The sequence below is a fragment of the Dermacentor albipictus genome, chromosome 1, assembly GCF_038994185.2.
Source record: "Dermacentor albipictus isolate Rhodes 1998 colony chromosome 1, USDA_Dalb.pri_finalv2, whole genome shotgun sequence".
Taxonomy (NCBI): Eukaryota; Metazoa; Arthropoda; class Arachnida; order Ixodida; family Ixodidae; genus Dermacentor; species Dermacentor albipictus.
In genome coordinates this window covers 65,946,100-65,963,216 of record NC_091821.1, presented here as the reverse complement: position 1 = coordinate 65,963,216, position 17,117 = coordinate 65,946,100, and the positions used below count along the sequence as shown (strand labels likewise).

The 17,117-nt window shown below is 47.7% G+C and overlaps 1 protein-coding gene across 2 annotated transcripts in view; it reads left to right on the top strand.

Moving 5' to 3' along the window:
* LOC139055155 (uncharacterized) overlaps positions 1-16,882 on the top strand; it is a 56,213-nt gene extending 39,331 nt beyond the window's left edge. Inside the window, exons 9-10 of one of the 2 annotated variants that reach the window (XM_070532728.1) lie at positions 1,115-1,390; positions 15,226-16,882. In XM_070532728.1, coding sequence (XP_070388829.1) covers positions 1,115-1,390; positions 15,226-15,935 — 986 coding nt within the window. In that variant the 3' untranslated portion in view covers positions 15,936-16,882. The remainder of the gene's footprint in view (positions 1-1,114; positions 1,391-15,225) is intronic. The other variant, XM_070532729.1, reaches the window with a different exon arrangement.
* Positions 16,883-17,117: the final 235 nt, after the last annotated feature.

The window sequence follows — 17,117 nt, the reverse complement described above, 5'->3', positions numbered from 1 at the left end:
ACACCTCTCCTCTAGTGTTTCTAGAATGGACGTCGTAGTTGCCAATTGCTTGTTCAGCAGCCTGCTTTTCCCCCACATTTGCATTGAGTCCCCCATTACTACAGTGTCCTGAGTCTGCACTTCTCTCATCGCTAATTCAACATCTTCATAAAACTGATCTACTTCATCATCATCATGACTGGAGTTTTGAACGTAGGTTTACACTACCTTTAATCTTTACCTCTTATTAAGTTTAATTACGACTGCTGCTACCCTCTCATTATTGCTGTAGAATTGGTCAAGGTTGCCCGCTATATCCTTATGGATTAGGAATCCTACTCCGTATCGCTTCTTATCTGGAGGTCCTCTAAAGCAGAGGACGATTTGTGAAAACGCTTGGGAAGAGTGTTATTGGATGCTATAACACCGCTACATCTCGGCACTGTGTTCTGCAGCATATGACATTATACGTACTGGTGTTTATAGCGTTTTATGCAGGATTGCTTCGCTTTTGATTGCAGTATTTCTGTGTTAAACAACCTTTACTCGTAAAGAAAGCGACCCAGCACACACGCCAAGCCGCGGTAAGAAGGGCTAGAAAGTTTCACCTTAATTAAGGAATTATGCATTTGAAGGCGTGTATTTGTTGCAGTGAATATATTCAGGTACCGTTTAGTGTTTCATTGCGTCATTCCGTGGAGAACGCAGTCGTTCACCGGTAAAACTGCAGGTATAGTACAGATGACTTTATATAAGCCGATTCGTTGCCGTCCTGTGTGTAAGCTATTCGGCAAGACAGCAGCAGCAGCGGCAGCGGCAGCGGCGGCAGCAGCAGCAGCAACGTGGGCCCGGAAGCTCAAGCTCTGCTGAAATTCACGTTTTTGCGCGGGAACCGCAAACATTTAACGCCGACTGTACACATACGAAAATACGCAAGAACAGTAATTTCTGCCTGTGAGTTCTTAGGCTTCATCGTATGTGGACTTCATGTGGTGTTACCTGAAAAAAAAAAAAAAACCTTCATTTTTCTCAGTTCTACTCGCTCTTTAGCTTACGCTGCTCACTGTGTTCACTTTTTGCAGAGTAAATTATCCGCTTGTGAAACCGTGCCGACTGCAACTTTATTTTTGACCAGAGGCGAAGCCTGCGTCTTGTGAAGCCGCATGCACAGACCATTCCGATGCGTCCGGCCAGGGAGGGCAGTGTCTGTCGACGCCTGGCGACGGCGACGGAAAGGTGACAGGGGCCGCGGAGTCGGGCTTCGTGAACGAGCCGCGCTGCACGCAGTTTACTTCGTCCGAAAAAGTCAGGGCTGACAGCGCCGAAAGGGACGACCTACGCAGCGAGCTGTCTTTCTTGAATAAGTTGTCGGCTTTGGATTTATGCGAGAAGGAAGGCCGGCCTGACTGGGGTAAGTCGCAACCGTAACGGCCGTCCAGTTATATTTATAAACCGCTCACGAATCATATTTGAAATCTGAAACGATGAGACAAGATGTAAGTAGTCTTAAAAAACCAAACTTTCGTTTGTGCTGTGTGCTATTATTAACCTCGTTGTAGGGGATTGGGGGAGCTTCGTTTACTACCATGTTCTTGGACTTTCTTTTACTATCACGTCGTGCTTAAGGGAAACGCAAGAAGTTACATTCTAGGATCGCATCATTTAACTGTTCTCGTACCCGCCGTGGTTGCTCAGTGGCTATGGTGTTAGACTGCTGAGCACGAGGTCGCGGGATCGAATCCCGGCCACGGCGGCCGCATTTCGATGGGGGCGAAATGCGTAAACACCCGTGTACTTAGATTTAGGTGCACGTTAAAGAACCCCAGGTGGTCAAAATTTCCGGAGTCCCCCACTACGGCGTGCCTCATAATCAGAAAGTGGTTTTGGCACGTAAAACCCCATATATTATTATTAACTGTTCTCGTCGCTTCCTATTTTTTCCACCCTTCCAAATTGGTTCGCGCGAAGCAGCGCACCCGGTATCGCCGGGATCGGTCACTTGAGCGGACGGATACACAAGAAATGAATGGAATCGACGAAAACCGATTCCTTACAATATGCGGTCCTCAGTGTTCAATAGTGGCCGCTCTGCACACTATTCGCCCGAAGTTCCAAGAGTCCACAGGTTCGACCAGCATGACAGAAAGGAAGCGATAAGAGAAGGGAAATAAGCTCTCGGTTCCTTTCATGTCATCCCTGTCTAACGTCACACTCTACCAACCTGTCGATATGCACCAACTAGTCTAGCAAACTCGAAGAGTCCAATCGATGCTTTATAGAAGAAATGTCATCTATATAGGGAATGCCCTGCTGTATTACCCACATGCCTTATTTGAGCAATATCAGCCGCTCTCTGGTGATTCGTAATAGGGAACAACCCTCGCCACCCAGAAGCAGTACCGATAATAAAAGCGAAAAAGTGGCACGAAGTCGGCTGTGGCAGCGTTGTGATTGGGAACTAAACTTGTGGTAAGGACCGTGCAGACACCAGTACCTTTCAAGCCTGCGATTTGCGTTGCAAATATATATATATATATATATATATATATATATATATATATATATATATATATATATATATATATATATATATATATATATATATATATATATATATATATATATATATATATATATATATATAGATATATACCAGAAAAAAAGCAGTTCTGGGTCCGGGTAAATATTCACAGTGAAGTAGACGCGCGTATGAAGCGGTTTATTGACGTTTCGGCCGGGGTCCGGCCTTCATCAGAATCTGATGAAGGCCGGACCCCGGCCGAAACGTCAATAAACCGCTTCATACGCGCGTCTACTTCACTGTGTGTATATATATATATATATATATATATAAGATAGAAACATTCGCAGGGCAATATGAGTATTACATACTCCGGTCCATTCCCATCAGCGTCCATTTTCCTACCAGATAAGCCTCAGAGAATGTTTTCTGCTATCTCGCGTAAATTTTTAAGACGTTGAATGCATATGTGCTGAACCTTATTCGGTTTATAGAGCAAGCTTGCGGAACAGTATTCACTTATAACCAATACGCATAATTCGCAAAATAAACAATGCACGCACAATAAATACCTGTGCGTGACATCCATTGTGTACATAATATCTCTAGAAGAACGGGCACACATTCAGTTACAGCCCATACAGCTGGTGTTAAAGACGTTACGTAAGGTGCATGACCACGAAGTTTACGAATGAGAATGACGAAACAATTTGACGGCAAGTGTTCGCCTTGTTCTTCGACTTTTCTCATGGTGCTACTTTTGCAAGGTGGTTCTTTGGCGTGAGAAAGTTATCGAGCAATATGTTTCAGGCCGTAGTTGGCCATTAAGGCCGTCAGCAATTCAGAGGTGTGGAATTCTTTCGACGTGGACAGTTCTTTGAATCCTAGCAGTTCATGTCTCGTTAGCTGTCCAAAAAGGTTTATTTTGTTTGTTTCGAGATTTTTAAGGAATGCATGTTGTTCTGTCTGCATCAGCACATGAAGGACCACAAGTACTACTGGGTATTAGCCGCATAATTATTGAGTGAGAATTGTAGTTTGAGCGCGGCTTGAGCTATATCGACGACTGAGTTTATTGATGCACCATAGGCACAACAGCTGCCGACATATGCGATGGCCGGCATATATACGTGACTTCATTGCCATTAAGATAAAGATTTCAGAGCTGTTTCTGTCCTCGGATCAGTGTACAATGTATTTCGCTCCTATAAGCGGACGCATCATGAGGCATTGCCGCGATTGCATATCACCGCATCAACAGGGAAACTAAACCAGTCGGCTTCCGATCACGCACCCTGACTATATACCACGGAGCGGAATACGCTCATTGGGAGCGGGAGGCTCCGAAACTTGTGTTTGGAGTGACCGAATTCCACGAGCGCCTGCTAACTGGATTTCAAGTTGCTACCGCGACTTTCAGCCCGAAAAAGCCCCACCCGATTTGGCTGCAGCATACTGGGTTCGCCGTTGGTTCCCGCTGCTCAACGCCACATACAAGGTCATACAAAGCCAGAGAGAGCTTCGTGGCGCATCCCGCATTGCCGCAGATGGCGGCAGTTCTGCGGTGCCTTTAAGCAAAGGCGCTTATGAGAGCGTACTTCTAGAGGAATATCTTTACACCACGCTTGTTTCGTCAAGAGGTTTAACTAGGACAACGGAAGCCAATATGCATCTCAAACAAGTAACTGATTACATCCACAATGGCTTGCCTTAGAAATTACTGGCGTAAAACGAAAATTCAAGCTCTTTCACATGCAGAGGTATGAATATATAGAGGGCAGCAATAACCTCATCTACTGAGGCCATCGCGCAGTAATCCCAGTCGCCGTGCGGAGAGTAGTGCTAGATGTATTACACAAAACACACCAAGTAGTCGCGTCGATTATGTATATCTGGCTCGTTCGGTTCTCTGCGATATCCACAGTGCTGGACGGAGATATCGAAAATCAGCATAGTTTACTTTTTGGATGATATCGATGATATATACCGCGAATTTCTTGTTGGAATGTGCTCTGTGTGAGTTCAATGTTGCACAATACCAGGAGCAATAACTGGGCCAGTATTCACAAGAAGCTTTTGTGCTAGAATAGTTCGTAAGAGCACATTTCAGCCGATCCTGGTGTTATACATACTAGCGAAGACGGCCAACCAATAGCAAAAAACACTTAAGAACAAAAACATTTGTGAATTCGGTCCCTGTTCCGTGGCCTGAAACACAGCAAAAGTCGAGGGTGCACGTGGTATATGCCGGCCCCGTAGGTGGGCATGTGCCATCGCAGTAGACTCTAAACACTGGATACTGGTGAGCCCGCTGAAGGCGGCCAGCACAGGGAAGACTCGATGCACTCTAAAAAAAAAAAGTTTAATAGATTTGGTTTTACCGGAACTGTTGGCTGGGATAGCGGACCAGAATTAACGTGCGCGTGGTTTATCCCTCATAGCATAAGAACGGAATTCGTCAGTCGAATCGGTTGGCGGACAAGGCATTGCTGACGATTAAACTTGGATTACGCAAGAATCCTAGTAGCACGGTGCAATACCACGTGGATCTGCTTCCATTTAGTTATCAAGGCGCCTGTTACCTAAAGGGAAAACACCGGCTTTTTGATCTGCTCCCCACAAAGGGGGAAGGAGGGGGTTGAGGCGGAGCTTTTAAAGCAACTTTAACTGCAACAGAATCAAAAGCCAGCATAGCTATAATGAAGGGCTGAATTCGCAAAGCTTCTCGTCAGTAGGACCTCTTTGGCTATTGGCTGGCCACCTTCGTTAACAATATGCGCAGCATAACAATTGGCTAGAAATTGATCTTGCGAACAATTATAACGTAGGAGCTTTTTATGAATACGGGTCCAATTTAGTTGGGTCATTGTTAGGCATTGCTGATGACCTTGAGCGGCACACGTATATATATATATATATATATATATATATATATATATATATATATATATATATATATATATATATATATATATATATATATATATATATATATATATTTTACGATATTATCGGTAGATACCCGAGAGACGAGCCGCCGCAAGAACGACGACGAAGTGGGTCTGTGCCCTTGGCGCGAGAAAATGTCGGCCTGGTGCTCTGGCTCCAGTCCAGTGTAAATAGCTTGTAAATAGCCTCTTCCGTCTGTGTCTTTCTACACGTAACATTCTGGTGGAGGTGAGCGATCCCCGTCCTCGCCACGGAACTCCGAAGTGGTCGGTACATCGAGCTTGTCACCATGCCTCCCGGTGACGAGACCACCTCTGCAACGGCTTCGGCTGGTCCTACTGCTCCCGTCGTCACGGTTGCCCAACATGGCGATCCTGGTGTGTTCTCTGGCCTGAAGGGACAGGACGTTGACGAATGGATCAAGCTATATGAACATGCCAGCGCTAATAACTGGTGGGACCCAACCATTATTCTCGCCAATGTCATCTCTTATCTCGGCAGCACCCCACGCGTGTGGCACCAGACGCATGACGACAAGATAACCAGTTGGGACAATTTCAAAGAAAAGCTCAGGGAACTGTTCGGCGACCCCATTGGCCGCAAGGTTGCCGCGAGGAAGGCTCTTGCGTTTCGTGTTCAGACATCTACAGAGCCGTACGTTTCATACATCCTCGACGTCTTGGCTCTATGCCGAAAATTTGACGACGCTATGTCTGAAGCTGATAAAGTGTCACATGTCCTAAAAGGCATCGCCGACGACGCTTTCAATTTACTTGTTTTCGGCAACGTCTCGACAATCGACGCCATCATTAAAGAATGCCGTCGCCTTGAACAGGCCAAGAGCCGCCGTATCACACACCACATCACGCGGCTACCCAACACTGCTGCTACGTTGACATGTGAGGGCCGACCACGTCAGGCTACCACCTGTGACGACGTCACCCGTATTGTTCGCCGCGAGCTCGAGGCCACCTGTCCGCCAGCTTTCGCCGCGACGCCTTCCGATCCGCCAGCAAGCACGATTGCGATGATTCAGGCCGTAGTCAGACAGGAATTTGAGAACATGGGTCTGAACTCCGTGTGTACAACGTGTCAACCCAACCTTCCCCAGTTCTCTACCGGCCCTCCTCGTCCCCGACAGTCCTTTTCTGCCATATCTCGCCGCAACCCGTCCGAATGGCGTACCCCTGATGACAGGCCGATCTGCTTCCACTGCTGTCGCATCGGCAATGTCGCTCGTCACTGCCGCAACCGGTGGCCACCACCTCCTCGGACATACGCCGCCACTTATTCCCGCACTTTTGGATCTTCTGTTCCCGATGCCACCCACCATGAACCCACTGTTGCTGATGCCCCTGCTCCGAACCTTCGCAACAGCCGCTCGCCCTCACCTCGACGCCGTCAGTCTCGTTCGCCCCAACCCCGCCGCTCCTCTTCGCCTCCTATCGCCTACCGGACCCAGCCGGAAAACTAGGCACTGCAGCTTCTGGAGTTGAAGCTGGGTTGTCGACCCTGCCCTCAAATCCTCTGCTCACGTTACCTACGAACCGAAACCTTCTTGGCGTTTACGTTGACGGCTATCCTGTCACTGCACTCTTCGATACAGGCGCACATCTTTCTATTATGAGTACTGCTCTCCGACGACGGCTCAAAAAGCTCCTCACCCCAGCGTCGGCACGCGTCGTCCGCGTTGCGGATAGCGGTACTGTGCCTATTATCGGCATGTGTACGGCACGAGTCAGCATTGCCGGCCGCCACACCCCTGTCCTCTTCAGCGTGATTGCTCATTGCCCCCACGACCTAATTCTCGGCTTCGACTTTCCCTCCGCGCATTCTGCCCTTATTGACTGCTCTGCCAGTACCCTTCGCCTTGAGTTGCCGATTCTCGCAGAACCTTCTGACGCACCACAGTGCCGCCTACGCCCCACCGGCTTTATTCGCCTGCCGCCAAAATCAATAGCCTATATTGAATTCTTTTGTCTTCCCCACCAGTCCCTGATGGCGAGTACCTCGTCACTCCTCTGCCCGACATTCCACTACAGTATGACGTTACCGTGCCTCACAGTATACTTACTATTACTGCGAACCGCACTCGCATTCCAATCTTTAACTTTGGATTGGCAAAGCAAATTCTACCGCAAGGTATTTGCCTTGCCAGCGTTGATTATCTCGGCGACCATCACGTGGCAGCGTTATCAACCGATGCTTCTTGCGAGCTTAGCAGGCCCATCGTGCTAGCCTCGGCCGCCGATCCCAAGATACAGAAAATGGTTGCGACGGACCTGTCTTCTGCGCAGGCTGAATACCTTTATCAAGTATTATCGTCCTACAGAAATATTTTCGACTTCGACGATCGCCCTTTAGGCCAGACGCTCGCGGTCAAGCATCGGATTCTTACTGGCGATGCTACTCCTATTCACCGACAACCGTGTTGAGTTTCTGCGTCGGAACGCCGAGTAATTCAAAGCGAAGTCAACAAAATGCTAGACAAAAACATCATTGAGCCTTCTTCGAGTCCCTGGGCGTCACCTGTAGTGTTGGTTAAGAAGGATGGCACATGGCGCTTCTGTGTAGACTACCGCCATCTGAACAACATTCCTAAGAAGGACGTCTACCCGCTCCCACGTATAGACGATGCCCTTGACTGCCTTCACGGTTCCAGCTATTTCTCTTCTATCGATCTTCGTTCTGGATACTGGCAGATTGCTGTTGACGATATGGACAAAGAAAAAACCGCGTTCATCACACCTGATGGCCTATACCAATTTAAAGTAATGCCGTTTAGATTATGCAACGCCCCTACTACCTTTGAGCGTATGATGGACTCCTTGCTCCGTGGTTTCAAATGGTCCGCATGTCTCTGCTACCTCGACGACGTCATCGTCTTCTCGCCCACGTTCGACACTCACCTTGAGCGTCTAACAGCTATACTTGATATATTTAGAAAGGTGAAGCTGCAACTTAACTCGTCGAAATGTCGTTTCGGCCACCGCCAAATTACTGTTCTGGGCCACCTCGTTGATGCTTCCGGAGTACAGCCGGTACAGCCTGATCCCGACAAAACTCGCGCTGTCCGAGACTTTCCGGTTCCGAAGACAGCCGCAGACGTTCGAAGTTTTGTAGGGCTATGCTCGTACTTTCGTCGTTTTGTTCAAGATTTTGCGGCAATTGCTAGACCCCTCACTAATCTTTTGAAAAAAGGCATACAATTCTCGTGCGGTATACTGCAGAAGCCGCCACCTTCTCTCGTCTCGTCACTCTTCTCTCCTCACCACCCATTCTCGCCCACTTCGACCCTGATGCCCCTACAGAATTGCGTACAGATGCCAGCGGTCATGTAGGTGCCGTCTTAGCCCAGCGTCAGCGTGGCCAGGATCGCGTTATTGCTTATGCAAGCCGCCTCCTCACACCATCGGAGCGCAACTATTCCATTACGGATCGAGAATGCCTTGCTGTAGTCTGGGCGGTTGCGAAGTTCCGTCCTTACCTATACGGTCGCCCTTTTTCCGTAGTCACTGACCATCATGCTCTCTGCTGGCTCTCATGCCTAAAAGAACCTACAGGCCGGCTTGGTCGATGGACTTGAGACTACAAGAATTTTCGTATTCTGTGGTCTACAAGTCTGGCCGCCTGCACCAAGACGCTGACAGCCTGTCGCATTACTCTGTTGACGACCTTGACTCCTCCAATATTACCAGTGCTGTTTGTGTATTCTCTGTGTCGCAGCTGCTTCATTTCGCAGACGAGCAACGTCGTGACACTCATCGACCGTTTTGAACGCTCTCCGGCCGACGCCACTCTACGCCTCTTCGTCCTCCGCGACGGTACTCTGTACCGTCGTAACCTTTATCCGGACGGCTCTGAGTTCCTACTTGTTGTACCTAAACACCTCCGCTCAACCGTTCTAAAAGAGCTCCACGACGCACCAACGGCAGGACACCTCGGCGTATCTCGAACCTATGACCGTGTACGTCGCCGTTTTTTCTGGCCGGGCCTTGCCCGCTCCGTACGACGTTACGTAGCCGCTTGTGAACTTTGCCAACGACGCAAGAAGCCTTCCCAGCCCCCCGCTGGTTACCTGCAGCCGCTCGACATCCCTGCCGAGCCCTTCCATCGTGTTGGCTTAGACCTTCTCGGCCCATTTCCGGAATCTACATCAGGAAACAAGTGGGTTGCAGTCGCGGCTGACTACGCGACCCGCTACGCCGTAACCCGCGCTCTTCCGACCAATTGCGCAACTGACGTTGCGGTCTTCCTCCTACATGATATCATTTTGATGCATGGTGCTCCGCGTCAATTGCTAACAGACCGTTGCCGTACGTTTTTGGCGAAAGTCATTGACGACATCATGCGGGCCTGCTCCATTCAGGATAAATTTACTACCTCCTACCACCCTCAAACGAACGGCCTCACTGAGTGTTTGAACCGCACCCTTACAGACATGCTATCCAAATACGTTTCAGACGGCCACCGTGACTGGGACCTGGCTCTACCCTACATTACCTTTGCATAAAACTCTTCCCGTCTCGAAACTGCCGGATTTTCCCCGTTTTACCTCTTGTATGACCGCGAACCGACTACTAGACACCGTGCTTCCGTCCACCACAGCTTCAACTAGCGCTGATGCCCGTGATGCAATCGCCCGTGCTGACCATGCTCGTCAACTTGCGCGCGTTCGTCTACAAGTCTCTCAAGACAAACAGAAGCGACGCTACGACCTCCGTCACTGTGATGTCCATTTTGCGCCCGGCACCCTCGTGTTCCTTTGGTCACCATCGCGTAAAGTTGGCCTTTGTGAGAAACTGCTTTCTTGTTATACCGGCCCATATCGCGTGCTCCGCTAAGTGACCGATATCACCTATGAAATTGTTCTAGCCACGCCCACTACGTCCTCCGGTGTGACAACCAGTGACATTGTCCACGTCACCCGACTCAAGCCCTAGTCCAGTGTAAATAGCTTGTAAATAGCCTCTTCCATCTGTATCGTTATACACGTAACTATATATATATATATATATATATATATATATATATATATATATATATATATATATATATATATATATATATATATATATATATATATATATATATATATATATATATATACACAGAGATAGAGATAGAGAGAGAGAGACAAATTGTACTTACTAATTCATATAAAGAAATGATAAATTAATGGAAAGTAAAGTGGATGACAAAACAACTTCCCGCAGGTGGGGAACGATCCCAAGTCTTCGCATTGCGCGTGAGATGCTCTACCAATTCAGCTGCCGCGGCGCCGTTTTCCCATCCATTTTCTTGGGTATCCATGTTTTACTACTAGAACTAACCCTGGGAGTGTTAGCCAGTGCCACCACTCGCAAACCTTGGTGGCGGATGTGAAACATGCTTACTGCCGCAGGCGTCACGAGTACGTGATCATTTTGGGGGAAGGCAACTGGTCAATAAACCCATATATGCTGTCTGAAGGCATCAATGTTGCCGAGTCGCATATTCTGATCCACACCGCTTTCTTCTTCCTGTCTCTTAACGTTACGCCTAACAATCTTCGTTCCATCGCTCTTTGCGCAGTCCTTAACTTGTTTTCGAGCTTCTTTGTCAGTCGCCAAGTTTCTGCCCCATATGTCAGCACTGTTAGAATGCATTGATTGTGCACCTTTCTTTTTAGTGATAATGGTAAGCTTGCAGTCGGTATCTAACAATGTCTGCGGAATGTGCTCCAACCCATTTTGTTTCTTGTGTAAATTTCCTTCTCATGATCAGGGTCCCCTGTGAATAATTGACCTAGGTAAACGTATTCCTTCACAGACTCTATGGCTGACTGGCGATCCTGAACTCTTGTTCCCTTGCCAGGCTATTGATCATCATCTTTGTTTTCTGCATATTTATCTTCAACTCCACTCTTACAATCTCCCTGTTAAGGTCCTCAATCATTTTTTGTAACTCGTCCCCAGCGTTGCTGAAAAGGAAAACGTCATCGGCAAGCCGAAGGTTGCTCAGATATTCACCGTTGATCCTTACTCCTCAGCCTTCCCAGTTTTAATAACTTGAATACTTCTTCTGCAGTTAATAGCATTGGAGAGATTGCGTATCCTTGTCTGACCCCTTTCTTTATAGGTATCTTTCTACTTTTGTTGTGGAGAATTAAGGTAGCTATAGAATCTATGTAGATATTTTCCAAGATATTTACGTAAGTGAAAGGTACTCATTGATTACGTAATGCCTCTATGGCTGCTGGTATCCCTACCGAATCAAATGCCTTTTCATAATCTATGAAAGCTATACAGAGAGGCTGATTTTACTCTGCAGATTTGTCGATTACCGGATTAATTACATCAATGTGATTCATTGTACCGTATCCCTTCCTGAAGCCTGCCTGTTCTCTTGGTTGACTGAAGTGTTGCCCTTATTTTATTGGAGATTATCTTGGTGAGTATTTTATATAATATTGGAAGTAAGCTAATGGGCCTCTAATTTTTCAATTCTTTAACGTCTCCCTTTTTGTGGATTAGTATAATGTTGTCATTCGTCCAGTTGTCTGGGACCCTCGAAGTCGTGAAACATTTCGTATAAAGGACCGCAAGCTTCTCAAGCATGATGTCCCCTCCGTCTTGGATTAAATCGACTGTTATTCCATCTTCTCCTGCCGATTTCCCCCGTTTCATGTATTGCAAGGCCCTTCTAACCTCATCGCTAGTTATAGAAGGAGTCTCTGCAATCTGTTCATTACTGCTTCGAATGGAGGTATCGTGACTCCAACGGGTACTGTACAGATCCGTATATAATTCTTCCACTGCTTTTACTATACTTTCGAGATTGCTGATGATATTACCCTGCTTATCCTTAAGTGCATACATTTTGGTTTGTCCTATGCCAAGTTTCCTTCTCACTGATTTCATGCTGCGTCCATGTTTTACAGCTTCCTCAGTCTTTCTCACGTTATAATTTCGAATATCCTTTATTTTCCCGTTGTTGATCAGGTTTAACAATTCCGCGAATTCTATCTCATCTCTTGAGTCTGACACTTTCACTATTTGTCGATTCTTTATTAGGTCCTTCATTGCTTGGGAGAGCTTACCTATTGGTTGCCTTATTGCGTTACCTCCCACTTCAGTTGCTGCTTCTGAAGCCAGCCTAGTTACGGTTTCATTCATTACCTTTATGTCATCTTCATCTCGCTGTTCTAAGCTGCATATTTGTTTGCAAGCACCAGCCTTAATTGTTCTTTTACCCTTACTCCGTCTAGGTTGGCCTGTTTCCTCTTGATCAATTTTAGTCTTTCTCTCTTCGAATTGAGGTTAATCCTAGCCCTCACTAATCTATGATCACTGCACTTTATCCTGCCTAACGTTTCTACATCCAGCACTATGCTGGAATCGGCAGAAAGTATGAAATCAATTTCATGTGTTGTTTCACCATTAGGGCTTTTCCAAGTCCACTTTTTTTTGCTACGCTTTCTGAAGAAGGTGTTCATTATTCGCGACTTATTCCATTCCGCGAATCCTACCAACATCTCTCCTCTAGTATTTCTAGAATGGACGCCGTAGTTTCCAATCGCTTGTTCACCAGCCTGCTTTTCCCCCACATTTGCATTTAGTCCCCCGTTACTACAGTGTACTGAGTCTGCACTTCTCTCATCGCGAATTCAACATCTTCATAAAGCTGCTCTACTTCATCATCATCATGACTGGAGTTTGGAACGTAGGCGTACACTACCTTTAATCTATACCTCTTATTAAGTTTTATTACGGCTACTGCTACCCTCTCATTAATGCTGTAGAATTTGTCAAGGTTGCCCGCTATCTCCTTATGGATTATTCATCCTACCCCGCATTGCTTTTTATCTGGAGGTCCCCTAAAGCAGAGGACGCGGGCATTTGTCAGCACTGTATAAGCTTCACTAGTTCCTCTGACCGTACTAAGGCCAATGATATCAAAAGCACTGCCTGATAGTTCCTCAAGTAGGCCCACTAAGCTATAACTTCCCTCGAGAGAGTTCGGGTGTTAAATGTTGCCAGGGTCAGTTTTTATTGGCGGCCTGTCCGGGTCTGGAGATTCTTGGCACCCTCTGCTGCGTTACAGGTCTGACCGCCGTCTTGGTCAGATGTTCCGCAGCTGCTGGAGACGAAGGGCCATTGGTTCATCGAATTAGTCATTCATTCTAAACAAAGGGAAATGAAAAGGAGGCGTTGAGTCCGTTTAAGTAAAATAAAGTTCATGGTCACTTTAGCATACGCTAAAGAGGATGAAAGCGAAAGCCTGCGCGCTCACGACACTTTCATTAAATTACTTAACATTCTCATTCGAATGCGTTGTTACCTCCTATTGCTTGTTTTCTCCCACCAAAGGTGGGGGGTTCGAGTGCCTTAATTAACCCTGTGTTAATTACCTGTACCTTTATTAACTTCTACCTTATTAACACTAACGGTCGTGTGTTCGGCTGCTACCAATGGTCGTGGGTTCGACCATCAATGGTGGCACCATCACTTTTGGTGCCATTGAATTTCGGTACCGCCTAAGGTCGACGGTTCGATTCCTACCAAAGGCCGTGTGTTCGAGTGGTTTAACACCAATGGTCATGGGTGCGACTCCCACCAATAATTGTGGGTTTGAGTGTCCTATTTAACTATATCCTTATTAACTATGCCTTAATTAACACCAAGCGTCGGGGTTTCGACTCCTTCCAAAGGTAGTGGGTTTCAGTGCCTTAATTAACTATATTTTAAATAAATGTGCCTTTATTAATTTCGCCTTGACACCAAAGGTCGTGGGTTCGAGATCAATGGTGGCACGATCAATTTTGATACCATTGAATATTGGCCCCACCAAACGTCGAGGGTTCGACTCCCACTAAAGGTCGTGGCTCGAGTGCCTTAATTAACTGTACCTTAATTAACTGTGCCTCAATTCGCCTTAATGAACACCAAAGGTTCTGGGTTGGACCATCAATGGTGGCGCCATTAATTTTGGTGGCATTGAATTTCGGTCCCACCAAAGATCAGGGGTTCGAGTGCCCTAATTAACTATATATTAGTTAACTGTGCCCTACTTCGGCTTAACACCAAATGTCCTGGGTTCGACCATCAATGACGGCACCATCAATTTTGGGTCCATTGAATTTTGGTCCCGCCAAAGTTCGAGGGTTCGACTCCCACCAAAGGGGGTCCGAGTCCCACCAATGGTCATGGGTGGCATGATAAATTTTTGTGGCATTGAATTTTGGTGCCATAACGCCGGACGGTCAATTTTTCGATAACGCCGGACAACGGATTTTTTGACCCATGAACCAGTTAAGGCTTTCGCCTTAAAATGATTACTTGAATTATTTGATACATGCCTGCCATGTTGCCCATGACTGGACGCCGAGTCACTTGGCCAGCTTGTATATAAGAAATATCTGCTTTCAGGTGTCTGATGCACCATGACAAGTAATGAAACAAGGGTTGGCAAGCGTGTAACCAGATGTGCGTAGAGTGTTGTGTTCGTTGAAAGAGAGCGGTGTGATATAACAGCACCGCGGTGCATTGCTTTACACGGATGCGAACACTGGCGGATCCAGAAGGGTGAACCTAGGCCATCAAAGGGAGTGATGCAATGCTCGTCAAGCAAGGCTCAGACATTCGATCAACGTAGGTCGCTTCTTTAACAAATGTGCGCGACAACATCGCACCTTTATGCTTGCGTTGGTCGACTACACATTCATCCGTACAAGTCGTTTACGACGCATTAAGCCGCATTTACATGTACATCGTCTGCTTTGTGTGCTTGCGCAGACATGTCGATGGCCGATCACAATGCCTTCTTGGACGAATCGTCCTACTTGGCGCTGCCGGACTCCTACCCTGCTGCGGCTGCTTTCAGCCGCTTCCGCGAGAAGCTGCGACTGGAGTCGCGGCGTGCTGTCGCCGTTTCACCGCACGTGGCTGACGTGCCACCAGTGCCTCCACGACCTCGACCGCTTACCGGCGCACCGTGTGCAGGCTCGCTGTCGCTTGCACGAGGCAGAAAGACGCAGCCGCCTTCACAACGTGGACCGCTTACGAGCACCCCCATCGCCGGCTCGGGGTCGCTTGCACGAGGCAGGAAGAAGCGGTGGCTTCCACGACCTGCACCGCTGACCAGCACCCCCATCGCCGGCTCGTGGTCGCTTGCACGAGGCAAGAATAAGCGGTCGCTTCCACGACCTGCACCGCTGACCAGCACCCCCATCGCCGGCTCGTGGTCGCTTGCACGAGGCAAGAATAAGCGGTCGCTTCCACGACCTGCACCGCTGACCAGCACCCCCATCGCCGGCTCGTGGTCGCTTGCACGAGGCAAGAAAAAGCGGTCACTTCCACGACCTGCACCGCTGACCAGCACCCCCATCGCCGGCTCGTGGTCGCTTGCACGAGGCAGAAAGAAGCGGCCGCTTCCACGACCTGCACCGCTGACCAGCACCCCGGCTGCCTATCCGCGACCTCGACCGCGGTCGCCTTGTCCGTGATCCTGTATCAGCCATGCGCCGAGGTGTAGCAGTGTCTAGGCTTCAACAGTTCTGGGGGGGGGGGGGTCATTTGCTTGCTTTATTCGGTAGGGAACCCGCAATGTCTCGAGCCTTGAGTATGTCCCACTGTTTCTTTCAAATATGGTCTCGTCCAGCGCTGTACACATTTCATGAGGGAGACGAAAACCTGAAGCTGCGATGAATGCAGAGTGTAAGCATGGCAAGGGGCTCCTCAGTCCCAGGTGTGGCGTTAGCCCACCAGTACGCAGGCCAATAGCTAGAATATCTCGATCATTGAAGAGGGCCCGTGCCGAGGTGAGGAGATGTAGTACAAAAGCAAAATTTATATGAACTGTCATACATAAAGCGCGGTCATCTTGAAAAACGCTGCTCGAGAGCACACGCTCTTACTCGGGAGAAGTCCACTGAGGTCTTAAGAAGGCCTTTAAGCCCTCTTGAGAACGCTATTGCGCACAGCAGAGGGAATGAACCATCGGCCAAAGCAACACCAAAGTAATGCACCGGCCTCGCCGCCGCATTCTTACCTTGGTTCTTGAGTCGAGCATCGCTCGCCGGAGGCATCCCTGAGTCTGTCCCTTGTACATGGAGCGCGTGTCAGACAGAAGAAGCGAAGGTTGTGCACAGGGGCTCAAACACACGAACAGACGCCAACACGCGTGAGCATGCTCATTAGTGTTCGCCGCCGGAAACACGGACTGGTATTTTTGGAGCGTCCAAAATGTCTTCGTTTTTGGCTGCTTGGTACGAACGTACCCCTCGAAACCGATCCGTCACATAAAAGACTTTGCTGTCTACCAACTTGAAATTTCCTAATTCCCTGAGTTTTCCAGGATTTCCCTGGGTGCCGAATTCGCTGAGTGACACAGAACTTCGTTTTATGCCAAAACGGGTTGACATCATGTCGTCCCATGCTGCCGCTCTCTAATAAGCATGTTAAAAAAATTTAAAAAAGACTTAATCCAGTTTCAACAGTGATGCCTAGTGTTTATTTTATTTAATAAGAAAAGAGAAGGGCGTGGTAAGTAGAATGCATAGAGAATACAATATATTTAAAAAATATGGTGAGAACCATAGCTAATCGAGTCGAACATTCTCAAATACGAATAAAAGGAGATGCATGCAGAAGGAAATATTTTCGAATATGTGCTATTTCTATCAACT